This window comes from Symphodus melops, assembly GCF_947650265.1.
Source record: "Symphodus melops genome assembly, chromosome: 9".
Lineage (NCBI taxonomy): Eukaryota > Metazoa > Chordata > Actinopteri > Labriformes > Labridae > Symphodus > Symphodus melops.
In genome coordinates, this window is record NC_136699.1 from 12,242,265 (window position 1) to 12,263,738 (window position 21,474).

Consider the following 21,474-nt stretch of genomic DNA (forward strand, 5'->3'; position numbering starts at 1 on the left):
TTTGGCTCCATACCATTTCTTTATTTTTCCTCTCTCCTGTATGGGTTGTGATTTGTTTGGTTATCCTTCTGGGATGACCTTATGGCACCCCTTGATCTGCACCTGCATCCCCTCCCTTTCCTGTGCAGATTCAAAGTGCTTTTGTTGAATATATTATCTCTATTTAATGAAAATGTCAGTTAGACTTTTTTTTCATTACTTCACTTATCACTCATTTGACTACAACAGACATTGTAGACTGGTTTAAGAAATGACAACAAATTTAAGGACGTTGGGCATGTTGTGTGTCATTCTTATGCACTGAACATGCACTGAACAAATGGAGTGATGGTGACCTTGGCCTGCTGTAGAGGTTTTGTAATGGATGATTGCCTTTGTGGTGATAAGGTCAACCTTGTTCATATACAGTCTTCAAAAAAGTCCCAGCACAAGCTCATCTAAATTTTCATTTGTAACAAGGTTTAGCAGAGACAACTATTGAAATATATTATTTTTATGGCCCAATATAATTCGGTCTTATGAAAAACCCTTTGTCATGTTGTATAGGTTGGTACATCATGAATATTAAGACAGTAAAAACTGCTGGTCATTGAGTGTTACGAGTGTTGTTTCATTTTTCAAGCTGTGATGTTTTATAGAGGTCCAGTGTGTCTTTGAGTATTTATATTTTTTATGAACTATTTTCTTAACAACACTGTACATTTGCGTACATTTTGTGAGAATAGAACACAGGTCATGACTCTCATTCAATGTCGTGCTTGATATGCTTTTTTTTCTCTCCAGTTTGTCACTCTATTCAAGAAGTTCCAATCAGTAATTGTAGATCTTTCATCTTGTGCATTATTTTCACCAGATAAGTATTGTAGGAATGACTTGCTGACACTGTTTCCTCCTTTCTAGATCCTTGATGGTGTTGTACTTTCTCTCTCATGTTCTCCACTTTTGGATAAAAGTTTATTTCCTAAATGAATTGTAGTATTGTTTTAGTTGTGATATTGGATTTTCTGTAGAGGCATATTCTTCATAATTAGCTTTCGTCAAAATATGTTTCAACTTACAACTAGTAAAACAAAAAATCCAACCAATTTATGAATATATCTTTTAAACATCAGAGCATTTATTTAATGTTTTGAGCACTGTCAAACAATTTTTACACTTGCTTTATATGTTTTTCACCCCCTGAATTAACTAGTGTCATTCATGTGTCCCTCACTGTGAGGCTAGTCTTTATACTTTTAAACACAACTAAGGAGATGGTTAATATCAAGTTAAAGTTGTCCATTTTGTTTCATTAAGTTTTGGTTTAGAGTGCTATTTCCAATTTATTTTTTTAAGCAGATAGGGAGAATGTTGGTTCACACCATAGGCAATAATAATGATATCTTGTTCATTTGTTACCTATTCAATAATCTCATGGACAGTGCCATTGTGTTATTTTCCGTGTTAAGTACATTTCTTTTATCCTTGATATTGACAGTGACAGTCGGCATTGACAGTTTCTTGTGCAATCACTGCTTTAGACTCTTGGTGTCACTGTGCACCAACAAAGGCTTAAAGTGACTGCGCCTTCCTTATTCCCTTCCACCATTGCAAAGAGTTATTGTAATGCGGTGTGTTTGTCGAGGAAGGAAGATATACAGGGCCACAATTGTGATGATATACGGAGAGTAAACTACCCTGAGGAGTACCACCACCTGAAATAACTGTGAAATACTTGGATAGAGAAGGATGACTATCTGGTCGGTTATGTGGAATATTGAGCACAAAGGATTTCCTCTCAATCGCTATTGTGTTTTTGTCCTTTTCCTCGGCCTGCATTTCGTGTGTGGAGATGTGAGTTACTCTATTGCGGAGGAGATGAAACGCGGGTCAGTGATTGGTAATATAGCTAAAGATCTGGGCCTGGGCATCGCCACACTTTCCTCGCGTAAAGCTCGCATTGATACAGACAGGAACGACAAGCGGTATTGTCAAATAAATCTGAGCACCGGAGATCTGATTTTGGCGGACAGGATCGACAGGGAAGGTCTTTGTGGTAAGAAAGCGACTTGTGTTTTAAAAGAGGAGCTTGTTTTGGAAAATCCGCTGGAGCTTCATCGTGTCAGTATTCATGTGCAAGATATAAATGACAACGCCCCACACTTTAGTGAAGGCATGATTTCGTTTGAAATAACAGAATCAGCGGCCAAAGGAGCTAAATTCTTACTCACTGAAGCCCACGACGCGGATATTGGTACAAACACTGTGCAACGCTACAATTTACAAAATAACCAGCATTTCACCATTAATGTGAATACAGTTGCAAGTGGTAGAAAACACTCCGAATTGGTTTTGATTAACGAACTAGACCGAGAGAAAGATAAAGAATTTAAACTAGTGCTCACAGCCTTGGATGGAGGCTCTCCTCAGAGATCAGGCACTGCGATCATACACGTCACTGTACTGGATGCTAATGATAACTCCCCCGTGTTCGGCCAGGCCGTTTATCAAGCCAGTGTGCCCGAAAACGCTGCTATTGATACCGTAGTTTTAACAGTAAGCGCCACGGATGCAGACGAGGGACCCAATGGTGAAATCACTTACAATTTCGATCATGCATCTGATGATCACGACTCTTTGTTTTCACTTGATCAGAAGTCGGGAGAGATAAGAGTCATCGGTTCTCTCGATTTTGAGACGGAGACATCATTTGAACTGCGAGTCAGAGCAAAAGACGGACCTGGTCTTACCTCGTACTGTACAGTAATTATAGCTATCACTGATATAAATGACAACCCACCTGTTATTAGCTTGAAATCACTGACTAACCCCATACCTGAGAACGTGTCACCTGGTACAGAGGTGGGCATCATTAACGTGCAGGACAGAGACTCTGAGACGAACGGACAGGTGCGCTGCTCCATTCAGCAACATGTCCCTTTTAAGTTGGTTCCCTCTATTAAAAACTATTATTCTGTGGTGAGCACAGGACAACTGGACCGTGAATTAGTGTCTGATTACAACATTACAATCACTGCCACTGACGAGGGCTCTCCACCTCTGTCCTCCTCTAAAACGGTTCAGTTATCTGTAGGAGACATCAACGACAACCCACCTGTGTTTGAGGAACAGTCGTACAGCGCACATGTGAGTGAAAATAATACACCTGGCTCCACTTTATGTTCCGTTAGTGCTCGAGACCCCGACTGGAGACAGAACGGTACAGTGATTTATTCTCTGTTATCCGGTGAGGTGAACGGTGCCCCGGTGTCCTCCTATGTGTCAGTGAACGGAGACACGGGGGTGATCCACGCTGTGAGGTCGTTTGATTATGAACAGTTCAGGAGCTTTAAGGTGCACGTGATGGCCAGAGACAACGGTTCTCCTCCGCTCAGCAGCAACGTGACCGTGAGTGTGTTCATATCAGATGTGAATGACAACTCTCCTCAGATACTGTACCCCTCCCCGGAGGGCAACTCCTTCATGACCGAGCTGGTCCCCAAAGCTGCACACGGAGGCTCTCTGGTGTCCAAAGTGATAGCGGTGGACGCCGACTCCGGACAGAACGCCTGCCTGTCCTATCATATAGTGAAATCCACTGATCCGGGTCTTTTCACTATTGGTGTCCACAGTGGAGAGATCAGGACCCAGCGGGACATTTCTGAGTCTGACAGCATGAAACAGAACCTTATTGTGTCAGTGAAAGATAACGGACAGCCCTCTCTGTCTGCCACCTGTTCCATGTATTTACTGATCTCTGATAACTTGGCTGAGGTGCCAGAACTGAAGGACATTTCTTATGACGAGAAGAACTCCAAACTGACCTCTTATCTGATCATCGCGCTGGTGTGTGTGTCCACCATTTTTCTGACCTTCATCATCATCATCCTGGGTGTGAGGTTTTGTCGCAGAAGAAAGCCCAGACTGTTGTTTGACGGAGCAGTCGCCATCCCCAGCGCTTATCTGCCTCCTAATTACGCAGATGTTGACGGCACAGGGACTTTACGCAGCGCTTACAACTATGACGCCTACCTGACGACAGGGTCTCGAACCAGTGACTTTAAGTTTGTGTCCTCTTACAATGACAACACACTGCCTGCTGACCAGACTCTGAGGAAAAGCCCGACAGACTTTGCTGATGTTTTTGGAGACTGTGATGACTCTCCTGAGGTAGGAACATATTCCAATTGACAACTTGACTTTTCTAAGAATTATTTTTCTTTTTCTTTTACATTTGTTTTTCTTTTTTTTGTTTACTGACGCTAGCACATTTTGAATTTGTATGTTTTAAGTTTAAAAACTATATGCGAAGCTGGATATTGGTTGAGTATAGATTCCAGCTTTTTCTGATTGTTCTTTGTAGATGTGATCCTATTTCATATCGTGTTGCCCAAACATCAAGCTTTTGAAACATATTTAGTTCCCTGGTTTAATTAAACATTTTTGTGTGGCTTCTGTTTGATTTGTCAATCTAAATTGGTATTCCTAAAAAAAAAGAGGTCACTTTATGTTCATTTTCGCCTCATCTGTTACATTTTTTATCAGTTCTTTCTGAGATTAATTACAGCACATAGTCACAGCCATTATAGCTGTTTCGATTATTTTTGACAAATCATTTGTAAAGCTGAGCAGTTGGAGATTCATTTACGTCACATCACAACTTTTTATTCCGTTTATACCCATTCACAGAAAACTCAAAATAAACACGTGTTTCCTCTCCTAATATTTATGTTATATCTATACTGTCAAATACTTGGCATGTTTGAAAAATGTTCTTCTAATTTGTAGTTCAAAAACAATTTCCCCTCAATTGGCGTTTGTTTTATTACGACACTGTACATTGTCACTGTCCTTGGTGCTGAACTCCGTCTGACGTTCTGGTACATTTTTGATTTATCTTACCTCTTTCTCTTGTGCTGCTGTTGTCCCATTGGCTTCATTGCTGATTTAATCTTCAAAATGTAAGCAAGGGGAAAGCTTTCAAGAAGCTTCTCGGTCCTCGATGTTGAACTCTTATGAGTTTCCGATTCTTTGACGAGAAATTTTACCTCTTTTTCATTAAATCATCATCCGTTTCCCTTCTTCAATTATTAAATGTTTTGTTCAACTTGTTTTCTGAAGCAGTTGTTCTTAAACTTTTTCCCTGCTGTGTCAGATGAATTCTCTTATATATAATATGGTTTATAACTTTATCAATTTAAACGATACTCAAAATTGATTGTTCTTGGATTGCATGACATAACAATATGATGAGACTGAATATTGAACCTTTATAATGTGTTCTGCGAGTGGAATCTCGTTTGTCAAGATTGACTATGTAGGCTATGAGGAAAAATTATTTGTGTCATCTTGACAAATGCTTTAGTGGTTGACTCATAAGCAATGCAGTCCTTCAAATGGAGTCAGTGGATTGAGCAATGAATCATCAATGAATAGTAGTAAGTGCAGCATTTTATTTGTAATCACTACATTTCTCTTGGAAACCAGAAATACTCAATGTTTGTCTTTCCGAGACATAATTGAAACAAATCTGATGTTGTTTGATATGGAACATGAAATAGGTATTTTCGCCAGTATTTGATGAAATGAATTTCTCCGTCTTGCTGTTATGCCTGCATATATACTCATGGTGTCAGTGTGTACTAGCAAACGTGAAGCCTCGATCATTCTCCACCCTTCTGTCTCATCGATTGAAAAGCTTGACTCTGCTTTTGTACCGCAGTTGCAAAACCCGCTTTGTGTTGGATTCTTGTGTTTTTTATTGCTCAAAGGAAATATTTGTTCACAGAGTTTGATCTGCAGTCAATGATTATTTGTGGCTAATCTTTTTGGCAGTAACAATGGGATACAGCAGCTTCACGCTGCATTTTGGCCTTGCTGTTATTTTTCTGGCCCTCCTCGTTTATGGAGATGTGAGCTACTCTATCCCGGAGGAGATGAAACGTGGATCTGTAATTGGAAATATCGCGAACGATTTGGGACTTCAATCTAGCAGACTGTCTGCTCGGAAGGCTCGCATTGACACCGAGGATAACAGTGTGAAGTACTGCGGGGTGAATCTCAACACAGGAGACTTGATCGTACAAGAAAGGATTGACAGAGAAGGGCTTTGTGCGAAACGAGCATCGTGTGTTGTGAAACAGGAACTCGTTCTGGAAAATCCTTTAGAAGTGCACCGTATTAATATCCGCGTTCAAGATATCAACGACAATTTCCCCCAATTTACAGAGGATTCAATTAAAATTGAAATTCATGAATCAGCAGTTAAGGGTGCACGTTTTCTCCTCGGAGAGGCACACGATGGAGACATCGGAGAAAATTCTGTTCAGGGCTATACTCTTCAGCAGAATGATCATTTTAATTTAAATATAAATTCGAAAGCAGGGGGGAGAAAGTACTGTGAATTAGTTTTAGACAAAGAATTAGACAGGGAGGACAAAAAAGAGCTCATGTTGTTGCTCACTGCATTTGATGGAGGCTCTCCTCGGAGATCAGGGACTGTAGTCATTCACGTCACTGTACTGGATGCTAATGATAATGTACCAGTGTTCAGTCAGGCCGTCTATAAAGCCAGTCTCCCTGAAAACTCTCCTTTAGATACTGTGGTTCTCACAGTCAGTGCTACCGATGCAGACGAAGGTTTAAATGGTGAAATAACTTATGGATTTGATCACGTGTCAGATGAAAATAACAACGTTTTTGCTTTAGATCCTCAATCGGGAGAAGTGAGAGTAGCTGGAGCCATTGATTATGAGAAAGAATCATCCTATGAATTGCAGATAAGCGCGAAAGATGGTCTGGGTTTAGTTTCATATGCAACGTTGATAATTGATGTCACTGACATTAATGATAATGCTCCGCTTATATACCTGAAATCACTGACAAACCCCATACCTGAGAACGTGCCACCTGGTACAGAGGTGGGCATCATTAACGTGCAGGATAGAGACTCTGAGACTAACAGACAGGTGCGCTGCTCCATTCAGCAAAATGTCCCTTTTAAGTTGGTTCCTTCTATCAAAAACTATTATTCTATGGTGAGCACAGGACAGCTGGACCGTGAACTAGTGTCTGATTACAACATTACAATCACTGCCACAGACGAGGGCTCTCCACCTCTGTCCTCCTCTAAAACTGTTCAGTTATCTGTAGCAGACATCAACGACAACCCACCTGTGTTTGAGGAACAGTCGTACAGCGCATATGTGAGTGAAAATAACAAACCTGGCTCCACTTTATGTTCCGTTAGTGCTCGAGACCCCGACTGGAGACAGAACGGTACAGTGATTTATTCTCTGTTATCCGGTGAGGTGAACGGTGCCCCATTGTCCTCCTATGTGTCAGTGAACGGAGACACGGGGGTGATCCACGCTGTGAGGTCGTTTGATTATGAACAGTTCAGGAGCTTTAAGGTGCACGTGATGGCCAAAGACAACGGTGCTCCTCCTCTCAGCAGCAACGTGACCGTGAGTGTGTTCATATCAGATGTGAATGACAACTCTCCTCAGATACTGTACCCCTCCCCGGAGGGCAACTCCTTCATGACCGAGCTGGTCCCCAAAGCTGCACACGGAGGCTCTCTGGTGTCCAAAGTGATAGCGGTGGACGCGGACTCCGGACAGAACGCCTGGCTGTCCTATCATATAGTGAAATCCACTGATCCGGGTCTTTTCACTATTGGTGTCCACAGTGGAGAGATCAGGACCCAGCGGGACATTTCTGAGTCTGACAGCATGAAACAGAACCTTATTGTGTCAGTGAAAGATAACGGACAGCCCACTCTGTCTGCCACCTGTTCCATGTATTTACTGATCTCTGATAACTTGGCTGAGGTGCCAGAACTGAAGGACATTTCTTATGACGAGAAGAACTCCAAACTGACCTCTTATCTGATCATCGCGCTGGTGTGCGTGTCCACCTTTTTTCTGACCTTCATCATCATCATCCTGGGTGTGAGGTTTTGTCGCAGAAGAAAGCCCAGACTGTTGTTTGACGGAGCAGTCGCCATCCCCAGCGCTTATCTGCCTCCTAATTACGCAGATGTTGACGGCACAGGGACTTTACGCAGCGCTTACAACTATGACGCCTACCTGACGACAGGATCTCGAACCAGTGACTTTAAGTTTGTGTCCTCTTACAATGACAACACACTGCCTGCTGACCAGACTCTGAGGAAAAGTCCGACAGACTTTGCTGATGTTTTTGGAGACTGTGATGATTCTCCTGAGGTAGGAACATTAATCATCGCTAAATCTCTTGCAGCAGTGATTTTTCAGCTTTTGTTTAACGTCCCCAGGTTGGCTTTTTCGGTTCAAGTGGTCCTGAGTTTTCAATTTTTACGTCTTTTTATCCTTGGCTTATTCAATTGAATCTAAACGTTCTTACAAGCTCTTTGGGGTTCCTGTTTGTCATGCGTTTCTTCTTTGGGGACATTGAAGCTTTCAGGTTATAACTGTCGGAGGTTTCAATCAGTTTGGGCTCCTTTTTCATTATTCTCCACAGTCTATTGTGATATAACAGTTGAAGTTAAAATATGTGCAGATATGAAACATTAATCATTTTGTATATTTAAAAATAGGTCTTCAGATCCAGCTTTTTTTTTTTTATATATTTCTGCATTGATTAAGATCCTGTTGTGTATTGAGAAGAGCTGAATCTAGTTTTCTTTGCCTCTGTCCCTGGTGCTGAAATGCCAGGTTGGTCCTTGAATGCATTTTCAGCGTAAATATACTGTAGCATATGATTGTTGATGTTTTGTTCTTCGGATTATGAATAGGATTAGTTGTTTTTTAGACTTGAACTCTTTTTATCTGCAGGAATGTGATATACCTAGTTTCATATGAAGCTTGCTCATCAATGTTTCTAACTTTAGGAAATAATCATATCAGGTGAACCTGGAAGTATTGGGCTCATCAGTAATTGTAACTCTGTCTTTCAATGCATCCTACCATGAATGAAATTAATTCATATTTCTCCATTGGTGTAATTCCGCAAGCTTCAATTCCACTGACATGGAGATTTCACATTTTTGATTTCAGAAACGGAATTAATTATACTGAAAAGTGGTGGACGTGTGCAATTTGAGAGCAGCTGCTCAAATGTTTCATTGTATTTAGTTTAAGTTCTATTCATTTTAAAATGTCACTGCATTTTTTTCTTTTTCAAAACATTTTAGTAATCAACAGCTGACCTCAGCCATCTAACAAATTGAAATATTTAAACATGTGTTTGAGTTGGCAGAGATTTATGATTCTAATTTGAAATACACTTGGATGAACATAAAATAACAGCAGTGCTTTATGTGTGTTGTGGAAGGAAGAGAAATTGAAGGCTGGATCAGTGTGGGAGCTTGTGTCCCTGAGGTTAGCCTGCAGGATGAAAGCTCATTAGATTTTGTCATTAAGAATTACCCAGAAACAGTTTTTTGTTATTGTTTTCTCTTTATTGTCTTTGGTTAGTTGTCACCTTGAAATGTTTACACAAGATTCTGTCCATTTCCTCTTTGAGTGCAAAGTACAAACATCTCATGTTGAATAGGAGAAGGACAGACTCCTAAAACTTCTTCATGACAGCTTTTATAACTGCTCTCTCAAGCATTTAAGTTTAGTGTACTTCCTTTGGATTTCAAAATAAAGTGCTATGTTTTACTTGTACTCACGGTGTCACTATAGACCAGCAAAGGAGTCAGATGTCCAGACTGTTTTGCACACCACCCAGTACTTCGATCGACCATCCCTGTGGTCTTTGTAGCCTTCAATACCGACTACAAATGCTTGGCTCATCGGCTAAACAATAAGGTGATTTAATGCTCGAAACCACCGTATTCTAACCTGAAGACTACTTTGTGAGGATGATGTTTGAACGGGGCGCTCTTCAGAGCTGCGGCTTTGTCTTTTTCTTTATTGGGGTGCATTACACACACGGAGATCTGAGCTATTCTGTCCAGGAGGAGCTGAAGCGCGGATCTGTCATTGGAAATATCGCCAGGGATCTGGGCCTTGAGGTTGGCAGACTGTCTGCTCGTAAAGCTCGTGTTGACATGGAGGGCAACGACAAACACTACTGCGGGGTGAACCTTCGCAGCGGAGATTTGTACGTTTCTGAAAGAATTGACCGGGAGGAGCACTGTGGAGAAAAGCCTTTGTGTGTTCTGAAATTGGAATTGCTCTTAGAGAATCCATTGGAGTTACACCGGCTTTCTCTGCAGGTGCAGGACGTCAACGACAATGCACCATTTTTTCCGAAGGATATTATAAGGCTTGAAATTAGAGAATCAGCTGACAAAGGAGCCAAGTTTCGCATCAATGCTGCACATGATGCAGATATCGGCACTAACTCAGTCGAGAGCTACATTTTGCAACAGAATCCTCACTTTGTGTTCAAAATTCAGACTACAAGTGCTGGCAGTAAATACGGTGAGTTAGTTTTGGATAAGGAGTTAGACCGAGAGGAGCAGCAGGAAATGAAATTATTGCTCACAGCTGTGGATGGAGGCTCTCCTCAAAGATCGGGGACTGTAGTCATACAAGTCATTGTACTGGATGCTAATGATAACGCCCCAGTGTTCACTGAGTCCGTGTATACAGCAACGTTAGCGGAAAACTCCCCTATCAACACCCCAGTTATCACTGTGAGCGCATCTGACGCAGATGAAGGTATCAATGGAGAGGTAACCTATGAATTTAGTCGAATATCTGATAAATCAAGAAAGCTGTTATCACTGGATGAGAAAAGCGGACTGATTAGTGTAGCAGGTAGTATCGATTATGAAGAGGGAGCAAAATATGAGGTTTTTGTTGAGGCCAAAGATGGTTATGGTCTCTCTTCAGACGCAAAAGTTATTATTGTTGTCACTGACGTAAACGATAATGCCCCGCTAATTTTTCTGAAATCACTGACTAACCCCATACCTGAGAACGTGTCACCTGGTACAGAGGTGGGCATCATTAACGTGCAGGACAGAGACTCTGAGACTAACAGACAGGTGCGCTGCTCCATTCAGCAAAATGTCCCTTTTAAGTTGGTTCCTTCTATTAAAAACTATTATTCTGTGGTGAGCACAGGACAACTGGATCGTGAACTAGTGTCTGATTACAACATTACAATCACTGCCACAGACGAGGGCTCTCCACCTCTGTCCTCCTCTAAAAGTGTTCAGTTATCTGTAGCAGACATCAACGACAACCCACCTGTGTTTGAGGAACAGTCGTACAGCGCATATGTGAGTGAAAATAACAAACCTGGCTCCACTTTATGTTCCGTTAGTGCTCGAGACCCCGACTGGAGACAGAACGGTACGGTGATTTATTCTCTGTTATCCGGTGAGGTGAACGGTGCCCCTGTGTCCTCCTATGTGTCAGTGAACGGAGACACGGGGGTGATCCACGCTGTGAGGTCGTTTGATTATGAACAGTTCAGGAGCTTTAAGGTGCACGTGATGGCCAGAGACAACGGTTCTCCTCCTCTCAGCAGCAACGTGACCGTGAGTGTGTTCATATCAGATGTGAATGACAACTCTCCTCAGATACTTTACCCCTCCCCGGAGGGCAACTTCTTCATGACCGAGCTGGTCCCCAAAGCTGCACACGGAGGCTCTCTGGTGTCCAAAGTGATAGCGGTGGACGCGGACTCCGGACAGAACGCCTGGCTGTCCTATCATATAGTGAAATCCACTGATCCGGGTCTTTTCACTATTGGTGTCCACAGTGGAGAGATCAGGACCCAGCGGGACATTGCTGAGTCTGACAGCATGAAACAGAACCTTATTGTGTCAGTGAAAGATAACGGACAGCCCTCTCTGTCTGCCACCTGTTCCATGTATTTACTGATCTCTGATAACTTGGCTGAGGTGCCAGAACTGAAGGATATTTCTTATGATGAGAAGAACTCCAAACTGACCTCTTATCTGATCATCGCGCTGGTGTGTGTGTCCACCATTTTTCTGACCTTCATCATCATCATCCTGGGTGTGAGGTTTTGTCGCAGGAGAAAGCCCAGATTGTTGTTTGACGGAGCAGTCGCCATCCCCAGCGCTTATCTGCCTCCTAATTACGCAGATGTTGACGGCACAGGGACTTTACGCAGCGCTTACAACTATGACGCCTACCTGACGACAGGGTCTCGAACCAGTGACTTTAAGTTTGTGTCCTCTTACAATGACAACACACTGCCTGCTGACCAGACTCTGAGGAAAAGCCCGACAGACTTTGCTGACCCTTTTGAAGACCTCGATTCTTCACCAGAGGTAGGACCTTTAATCGTTTAATTTGAATAAGTTTGGCTTGCCTGGTTATCTTTTCTTGATCTTGTCAACAGCAATGTTTCTTCACTTCGTATTAAATGATTTTCAAAGGTATGAGAAACATTTTCATTCTTCGTTGGTGTCTTTGTTGTTGGTGTTGTTATGATTGTTTCTCATGTTGAAGTGGTGTTCATTCCATTCTGTTGTGAATAGCAGTTTTAGATAGATTCTGTTCTTGGATCTACCTTCCTTAATGTACACATTATCTCTTTCCAAGTAGTAATTAAAACATTTGATTAAGTGGTTGTACACATGGATATTGACTTTCTGGAATTAATTTTCTTTTTTTTTTCCTTTGGAAACTAGAATCTGTCAGTAGATACAGACCAGTGAGTTGTTTCTGCCTGCTCTTTTTTCTCAGAAAACTTTGACTTTGATGGAGACCTTCTATTCACCTCCCTAACAATTGAAATAGCTTTGTTGAGACAGGGAATACGTATTAAACTTGTAGTCTTGGAAAGGAAAATATAGCTTGTGCCAGGCAACACGTTTTAGATGACTAAGTTTTTAGCAATTCAAATTACCTTTAAATTGTATAGATGGCTATTTGTATATCTGTTGTTGGGTCAGTCAAATTCTAAAATCCATTAAGAAAATTTACCATGATTAGAAAATCAAAGTGTAGACTTTAGTACAAGAGAAAAAGTAATAAACTAGCATGACAGAAGTGTTTGTTTATGTTCTTTTCCACACTATCTCCCCTCAGATTAATTGACCCAATGGACGAGCAAAACCTTAAATTTGTAATCTCTTGCCTTGTAAACTTTCTATTTGTCAGTGACATCCAACTAAACAATGAAAAAAGTTTTATATAATAAAGGTTTTCTTAATTATTTTTGAATTCGTATTTTACATGTTATTAAATAGAGGTATAAGAATATAATTTTTTTTCCTCCAAAAAGAACAATAACTCTTCACATTTTAAGGTATTTTGCTGTTCACATTTTCAAACACATGAAGACTATTTGAGTCCTTAAACTTCTGACAGAACATTTTTTAGATATGTGTTCTCAGCTTAAAATAAGCAATTGAAATGACTTTTCTCCTCACGCTGTCCATGGTGCTGAATATCGCATCTTTATTAAACTTCAGCTGCAGGCTACCTTCTTGATAATGAGGTGAAGTGTTGACATTAAAATCGAATTAGTTGTAAATTGTAGAGGACAAGATAACATGTTCTCAGTGTATTCTCCGTCATCTTCACAGATTGAATCTCTTACAATTATAAATTCAAAAATATTGTGTACAGGACTTCTGTATTTCAGTTGATATGTCGTCGTTATTTTTATGGACTGTGTGCAGAAAAGGTCCCAACATAACAGTGTAGGGATAAAAATTGGCTCATGGTGTCGCTATTGGCTGACAGAAACTTAACAAGTACGAGTCCACCCACTGACACCGAATGACTATCAGTCGGATTTTTCCAGGGGAGGGTTGAATCCGCAAACATCCTTATGAGCACCCAGGCATCATTTGCAGTATTTAGTCGTGAAGTGTTTTGTGGGATAAATGTGTTAAATCGCTCTAGAGAAGAAGTTTCAAAGACTGAAGGCGCCTTTTGAGTCAGGATGACAGACAAAGGATTTTCACCGCTTCATCCGATCTTCTTCTTCACCTCCTTCTTTGTAACGCTGCACCTCGTTAATGGAGACTTGAGTTATTCTATTCCGGAAGAGATGAAACGCGGGGCTGTTATTGGGAATGTAGCCAAAGATCTTGGTCTTGATCTGAGGACCTTTGTTTCTCGACAGGCCCGTTTGGATTTTGAGGGAACTCGGAAAAGGTACTGTGACATCAATCTGAATACCGGAGATTTGATCACATCGGAGAGAATGGACAGAGAAAGCCTTTGTGGCAAGAAACCTTCGTGTGTTGTTAAAGTAGATCTGGTTTTAGAGAATCCTCTGGAGCTTCAACGTGTTAGCATTCATGTTCAAGATGTAAACGACAACTCGCCTAAATTTAGAGAAAACATGATTGAAATGGAAATAAGCGAGTCGGCTGACAAGGGAAATCGCTTTTCTATCGAGGAGGCCCATGACGCAGATATAGGTCAAAATGCTGTTCAAAGGTACAACCTTCAGAGAAACGAGAACTTTATCCTTGCCGTTGACAGCAATAAAGTTGAACTTGTGCTTGAGAATACACTTGATCGAGAGAAACAGAAGGAAATAAATGTGGTCCTCACAGCTTTAGATGGAGGCTCTCCTCAGAGATCAGGGACAGTAGTCATACACGTCACTGTACTGGATGCTAATGATAACGCCCCAGTGTTCAGTCAGGCCGTCTATAAAGCCAGTCTGCCTGAAAACTCTCCTTTTGATACCATTGTGATGAAAGTAAGTGCTACAGATGCGGATGAAGGAGTTAATGGAGATATGACGTATGACTTTGGTCACGTGTCTGATGACGAGGTAAATGTGTTTTCAATTGATCCTAAAACTGGAGAAATACGAGTCGATGGTGTGATTGATTTCGAAGAAAGTAGTTCCTTCGACATGAGAGTGCAAGCAAAAGATGGCCTAGGTCTGACCTCTTACGCCAAAGTGATAATCGATGTCACTGATGTGAATGACAATGCTCCAGTAATATATCTAAAATCACTGATTAACCCTATACCTGAGAACGTGTCACCTGGTACGGAGGTGGGCATCATTAATGTGCAGGATAGAGACTCTGAGACTAACAGACAGGTGCGCTGCTCCATCCAGCAAAATGTCCCTTTTAAGTTGGTCCCTTCTATTAAAAACTATTATTCTGTGGTGAGCACAGGACAACTGGACCGTGAACTAGTGTCTGATTACAACATTACAATCACTGCCACTGACGAGGGGTCTCCACCTCTGTCCTCCTCTAAAACTGTTCAGTTATCTGTAGCAGACATCAACGACAACCCACCTGTGTTTGAGGAACAGTCGTACAGCGCATATGTGAGTGAAAATAACAAACCTGGCTCCACTTTATGTTCCGTTAGTGCTCGAGACCCCGACTGGAGACAGAACGGTACAGTGATTTATTCTCTGTTTTCCGGTGAGGTGAACGGTGCCCCGGTGTCCTCCTATGTGTCAGTGAACGGAGACACGGGGGTGATCCACGCTGTGAGGTCGTTTGATTATGAACAGTTCAGGAGCTTTAAGGTGCACGTTATGGCCAGAGACAACGGTTCTCCTCCGCTCAGCAGCAACGTGACCGTGAGTGTGTTCATTTCAGATGTGAATGACAACTCTCCTCAGATACTGTACCCCTCCCCGGAGGGCCACTCCTTCATGACCGAGCTGGTCCCCAAAGCTGCACACGGAGGCTCTCTGGTGTCCAAAGTGATAGCCGTGGACGCGGACTCCGGACAGAACGCCTGGCTGTCCTATCATATAGTGAAATCCACTGATCCGGGTCTTTTCACTATTGGTGTCCACAGTGGAGAGATCAGGACCCAGCGGGACATTTCTGAGTCTGACAGCATGAAACAGAACCTTATTGTGTCAGTGAAAGATAACGGACAGCCCTCTCTGTCTGCCACCTGTTCCATGTATTTACTGATCTCTGATAACTTGGCTGAGGTGCCAGAACTGAAGGACATTTCTTATGACGAGAAGAACTCCAAACTGACCTCTTATCTGATCATCGCGCTGGTGTGTGTGTCCACCTTTTTTCTGACCTTCATCATCATCATCCTGGGTGTGAGGTTTTGTCGCAGGAGAAAGCCCAGACTGTTGTTTGACGGAGCAGTTGCCATCCCCAGCGCTTATCTGCCTCCTAATTACGCAGATGTTGACGGCACAGGGACTTTACGCAGCGCTTACAACTATGACGCCTACCTGACGACAGGGTCTCGAACCAGTGACTTTAAGTTCGTGTCCTCTTACAATGACAACACACTGCCTGCTGACCAGACTCTGAGGAAAAGTCCTACAGACTTTGCTGATGTTTTTGGAGACTGTGATGATTCTCCTGAGGTAGGAAAATGTTCCATGCTTGCCTTTTTTCAGCATCGTTTTTCACATTTGCTTGTGTTGTTCTTTACTGACGCTTGTACATTTTGAAATTGTATGTTTTCAGTTTAAAAAGGATTCTTGGAGCTGGATATTTGTTGAGCGTAGATTCCAGTTTCATCTGATAGTATCTTTCTTGATCTGTTCCTACTTGAGATCTTATTGCCCAAACATCAAGCTTTTCTAACATATTTTGTTCCCTGGTTTAATGAAATATTTTTTTTGCGTGACTGCTTCTTGATTTGTTGTCTCATTTCGCTTTTTCTATTACAAATTTTAAACAGATATATCTGAATGAATACACAGCAAATAATCACAGCCATCTTTGGCTGTCATTGTTTTCAAGATTTTCTTTGTAACGTCGAACATTTGGAGATACATTTACGTCCCATCACAACTTTTCATTCTGATTATACCCATTCACAAGAGACACAGACACAGATGCATGTCTTAGCTCTCTATAATGTTTGTTAAATACATTTAAGCTGTCAACTATTTGGCAAATTTGAAAAATTTTGTTCTGATTTGTTATTTCTAAAACTGTTATTCCCTCATCTGTCGTTTTCTTTCACGACAATTTAAAGTGTCACTGTCCTTGGTGCTGAACTCTGTCTGACGTTGTGGTACATTTTTGATACATCTTACCTCTTTCTCTTTTGCTGCTGTTGTCCCATTGCCGTCATTGCTTGTTTAATATCTTCATAATGTAAGCATGGGGAAAGCTTTCTAGATTCTTGTCGGTCCCTTTGAGTTTCTGATGCTTTGACGAGAAAGTTAACCTTTTTTTAGCAATATGATGAGACTGAATATTGAACCTTTATAATGTGATCTGCGAGTGGAATGAGGTTGGTTGTGATAGACCACGTAGGCTATGGAGAAAAAAATGATTGGTGTCAACGGGACAAATGCTTTAATTTTTGATTCATAAGCCATGAAGTGAGTGAATTTCGTGATGAAGCATCACCGAATAGTAGGAAGTGCTGCATTTTATTTATGAAGTAAATCACTTCATTTTTATGGGAAATCCAAAATAGTCAATGTGTCTTTCCGAGACATAGTTGGAATAAATCTGTTTTTGTTTATATGGAGCATGAAATAGGTATTTTTCCGAAACATTAGATGAATTTTTTTTCCGTCTTGCTGTTATACCTACATATATACTCATGGTGTCAGTGTGTACTAGCAAACGTGAAGGCTCGATCATTCTCCACCCTTCTATCTCATCGATTGAAAAGCTTGACTCTGCTTTTGTACCGCAGTTGCAAAACCCGCTTTGTGTTGGATGCTTGTGTTTTTATTGCTCAAAGGAAATATTTGTTCACAGAGTTTGATCTGCAGTCAATAATTATTTGTGGCTAATCTTTTTGGCAGTAACAATGGGATACAGCAGCTTCACGCTGCATTTCGGCCATGCTGTTGTTTTTCTGGCCCTCCTCGTTTATGGAGATGTGAGCTACTCTATCCCGGAGGAGATGAAACGTGGATCTGTAATTGGAAATATCGCGAAGGATCTGGGGCTTGAATCTGGCAGACTGTCTGCTCGGAAGGCTCGCATTGACACCGAGGATAACAGTGTAAAGTACTGTGGGGTGAATCTCAACACAGGAGACTTGATCGTACAAGAAAGGATTGACAGAGAAGGGCTTTGTGCGAAACGAGCATCGTGTGTTGTGAAACAGGAACTCGTTCTGGAAAATCCTTTAGAGGTGCACCGTATTAATATCCGCGTTCAAGATATCAACGACAATTCACCTCAGTTTAAAGAAGAGTCGCTTACATTTGATATCCATGAAATGGCAGATAAGGGTGCACGTTTTTTATTGGATGAGGCACAAGATGGAGATATTGGAGAAAATGCTGTTCAAGGATATTCTTTACAGCAGAATGACCATTTCAAATTAAATGTCCAGACAAAGGGAAGTGGCCGAAAATATGGTGAATTAGTTTTAGACAAAGAATTAGACAGAGAGGACAAAAAAGAGCTCATGTTGTTGCTCACTGCATTTGATGGAGGCTCTCCTCGGAGATCAGGGACTGTAGTCATACACGTCACTGTACTGGATGCTAATGATAATGTACCAGTGTTCAGTCAGGCCGTCTATAAAGCCAGTCTCCCTGAAAACTCTCCATTAGATACTGTGGTACTCACAGTGAGTGCTACTGATGCAGACGAAGGTTTAAATGGTGAAATAACTTATGGATTTAATGATGTTTCAGATGACAACCAAGTTTTCTCCCTGGATTCTAAAACAGGAGAGATTAAGGTCGCTGGATCTATTGATTATGAAAAAGAATCGTCATATGAAATGCAGATTAGTGCGAAAGATGGGTTAGGATTGGCGTCATACGCAACTTTAGTCATTGACATTATGGACATGAATGATAACGCTCCAATGATTTATCTGAAATCACTGACTAACCCCATACCTGAGAACGTGTCACCTGGTATAGAGGTTGGCATCATTAATGTGCAGGACAGAGACTCTGAGTCTAACAGACAGGTGCGCTGCTCCATTCAGCAAAATGTCCCTTTTAAGTTGGTTCCTTCTATTAAAAACTATTATTCTGTGGTGAGCACAGGACAACTGGACCGTGAACTAGTGTCTGATTACAACATTACAATCACTGCCACTGATGAGGGCTCTCCACCTCTGTCCTCCTCTAAAAGTGTTCAGTTGTCTGTAGCAGACATCAACGACAACCCACCTGTGTTTGAGGAACAGTCGTACAGCGCATATGTGAGTGAAAATAACAAACCTGGCTCCACTTTATGTTCCGTTAGTGCTCGAGACCCCGACTGGAGACAGAACGGTACAGTGATTTATTCTCTGTTATCCGGTGAGGTGAACGGTGCCCCGGTGTCCTCCTATGTGTCAGTGAACGGAGACACGGGGGTGATCCACGCTGTGAGGTCGTTTGATTATGAACAGTTCAGGAGCTTTAAGGTGCACGTGATGGCCAGAGACAACGGTTCTCCTCCGCTCAGCAGCAACGTGACCGTGAGTGTGTTCATATCAGATGTGAATGACAACTCTCCTCAGATACTGTACCCCTCCCCGGAGGGCAACTCCTTCATGACCGAGCTGGTCCCCAAAGCTGCACACGGAGGCTCTCTGGTGTCCAAAGTGATCGCGGTGGACGCGGACTCCGGACAGAACGCCTGGCTGTCCTATCATATAGTGAAATCCACTGATCCGGGTCTTTTCACTATTGGTGTCCACAGTGGAGAGATCAGGACCCAGCGGGACATTTCTGAGTCTGACAGCATGAAACAGAACCTTAATGTGTCAGTGAAAGATAACGGACAGCCCTCTCTGTCTGCCACCTGTTCCATGTATTTACTGATTTCTGATAACTTGGCTGAGGTGCCAGAACTGAAGGACATTTCTTATGACGAGAAGAACTCCAAATTGACCTCTTATCTGATCATCGCGCTGGTGTGTGTGTCCACCTTTTTTCTGACCTTCATCATCATCATCCTGGGTGTGAGGTTTTGTCGCAGAAGAAAGCCCAGACTGTTGTTTGACGGAGCAGTCGCCATCCCCAGCGCTTATCTGCCTCCTAATTACGCAGATGTTGACGGCACAGGGACTTTACGCAGCGCTTACAACTATGACGCCTACCTGACGACAGGGTCTCGAACCAGTGACTTTAAGTTTGTGTCATCTTACAATGACAACACACTGCCTGCTGACCAGACTCTGAGGAAAAGTCCTACAGACTTTGCTGATGTTTTTGGAGACTGCGATGACTCTCCTGAGGTAGGAACATGTTTCAAATGACAACTTGCATTCGAGGTGTATTCAAGCGTTCATTGTTTAACATTTTTATTGATATGTTTTTGTGCCTGCACTTCATTTTGAATTAAACAACAACAATATACGTTGGATCTTGAAGAATCTAGATCTAGATTTACTTGACGACTTTTTGCCCAAACAGTAAAGCCTTTATAAAATATACAATCTGATTAAATACTGCTTTATTCACACCACCACACTATCTATTCCCTCTCTCCCATTTGTAAAAATTGCACTAACACACTTAAAGGGACGATCCCTTTCCAAACTCTTTTGAAATGTTATAGTAATTTACTTAGCATGTAAAGACGTGTCTTAACAATATTGTATATTTTATATGTACTACTCTAAATTTACATGAATGTCTCTCGACTTTTTCGTTGACAGTTCAATGTTCAGCCAGTTTCGCTGTCCATGGTGCTGAAGTCTGTCAGATGTTATTATACAGTTCAGACTTAGTTTACCTCTCTTGTTACTGCTGCTGTTACCCCATTGCTAAATTGTGCTTCCTACTTCTTCCCCAAACAAAGGCAATGGGAACATTAAAGATATGTCTTGAGTGACACAATTTGAATTCCTTTGTCGCTGAAAGGGGCAGTATAAATAAACCTTCCTTGACCTTCTGGTTTCATCTTCTTTTATCCTAAGTATTTTGAATATCATAATGACTTTTTGAGATAGTTGATTTTTTTTTTTATCAACCCCTCCCCTTTTTCACATCTGGTGTCAGAACATTTGTTAGTTCATAGATTTGTATAAAACTGTCATTTGTATTCGTCTCATGGTTTTAAAATAAGTATATCAGTGCCCTACTCCATTGTTGTTGGAAATGTCTCTTTTGGACTGCGACTCCTTTGAATCTGATCAAGTTTTATTCTTCATGGGATGCGTAGTATAATTAATCAAATCAAGCTGCTATGTTAATTGTGTTGTGTCAATGATGCACCTGTTGCTGAGATTGGCCATGTATTGTATTTGTGGGAAGGCCCTTCATGTTTAAGTAGACCATGCTGTGACTCGTGTGAAAATGGTGCATTTGTCTTTAAGGTGTTTTTGGATCTTGGCAAAAGTAAAGCGGATTGTTTAAAGCAAACTTCAAATAGTCCGAGGTCGAAGTGTGGAAAACTTTGTTTGTCGGTTCCATCACCTTGCGTTCAAGGATAGCTTTACCTGTCTTAAAATGTTGACCTGTCCCCTGAATTGACAGAATCCTTACAGTACTCAAGTTAAATATCTCAGTGAGTTTAAGGTGAGCATGTCGTGTCAATATATATTTGTTTGAAAACACTTAATAGACCTATTTGGAGTCAAAAAACATTGCTCTTCGACACAACGTTTGAAATATTCTATGTGAGACAAACACAAAATATACAATTCAATTAAAAGAGAAACAAACGTATCCATGTTA

At 41.5% G+C, this 21,474-nt stretch overlaps 4 protein-coding genes across 4 annotated transcripts; all 4 read left to right on the forward strand.

Moving 5' to 3' along the window:
- Positions 1-1,746: 1,746 nt before the first annotated feature.
- LOC306829428 (protocadherin beta-15-like) lies at positions 1,747-4,170 on the forward strand (the record flags this gene model as incomplete). The annotated part of the gene is made up of 1 exon (XM_079352470.1): positions 1,747-4,170. One exon carries the CDS (start codon positions 1,747-1,749, stop codon positions 4,168-4,170), a length of 2,424 nt encoding a protein of 807 aa, XP_079208596.1.
- A 1,457-nt stretch (positions 4,171-5,627) lies between these two features.
- Positions 5,628-9,729, forward strand: LOC306829429 (protocadherin beta-15-like; the record flags this gene model as incomplete). Its single annotated transcript, XM_079352471.1, has 2 exons — positions 5,628-8,275; positions 9,651-9,729. Exons 1-2 carry the CDS (start codon positions 5,820-5,822, stop codon positions 9,727-9,729), a joined length of 2,535 nt encoding a protein of 844 aa, XP_079208597.1. The 5' UTR covers positions 5,628-5,819.
- A 100-nt stretch (positions 9,730-9,829) lies between these two features.
- Positions 9,830-17,600, forward strand: LOC306829430 (protocadherin gamma-A12-like; the record flags this gene model as incomplete). The annotated part of the gene is made up of 3 exons (XM_079352472.1): positions 9,830-10,186; positions 14,212-16,233; positions 17,577-17,600. 3 exons carry the CDS (start codon positions 9,830-9,832, stop codon positions 17,598-17,600), a joined length of 2,403 nt encoding a protein of 800 aa, XP_079208598.1.
- On the forward strand, positions 17,424-20,051 carry LOC306829431 (protocadherin beta-15-like; the record flags this gene model as incomplete). Its single annotated transcript, XM_079352473.1, has 1 exon — positions 17,424-20,051. The coding sequence occupies exon 1, from the start codon at positions 17,646-17,648 to the stop codon at positions 20,049-20,051; it is 2,406 nt and encodes an 801-aa protein (XP_079208599.1). The 5' UTR covers positions 17,424-17,645.
- Between the last annotated feature and the right edge of the window lie 1,423 nt (positions 20,052-21,474).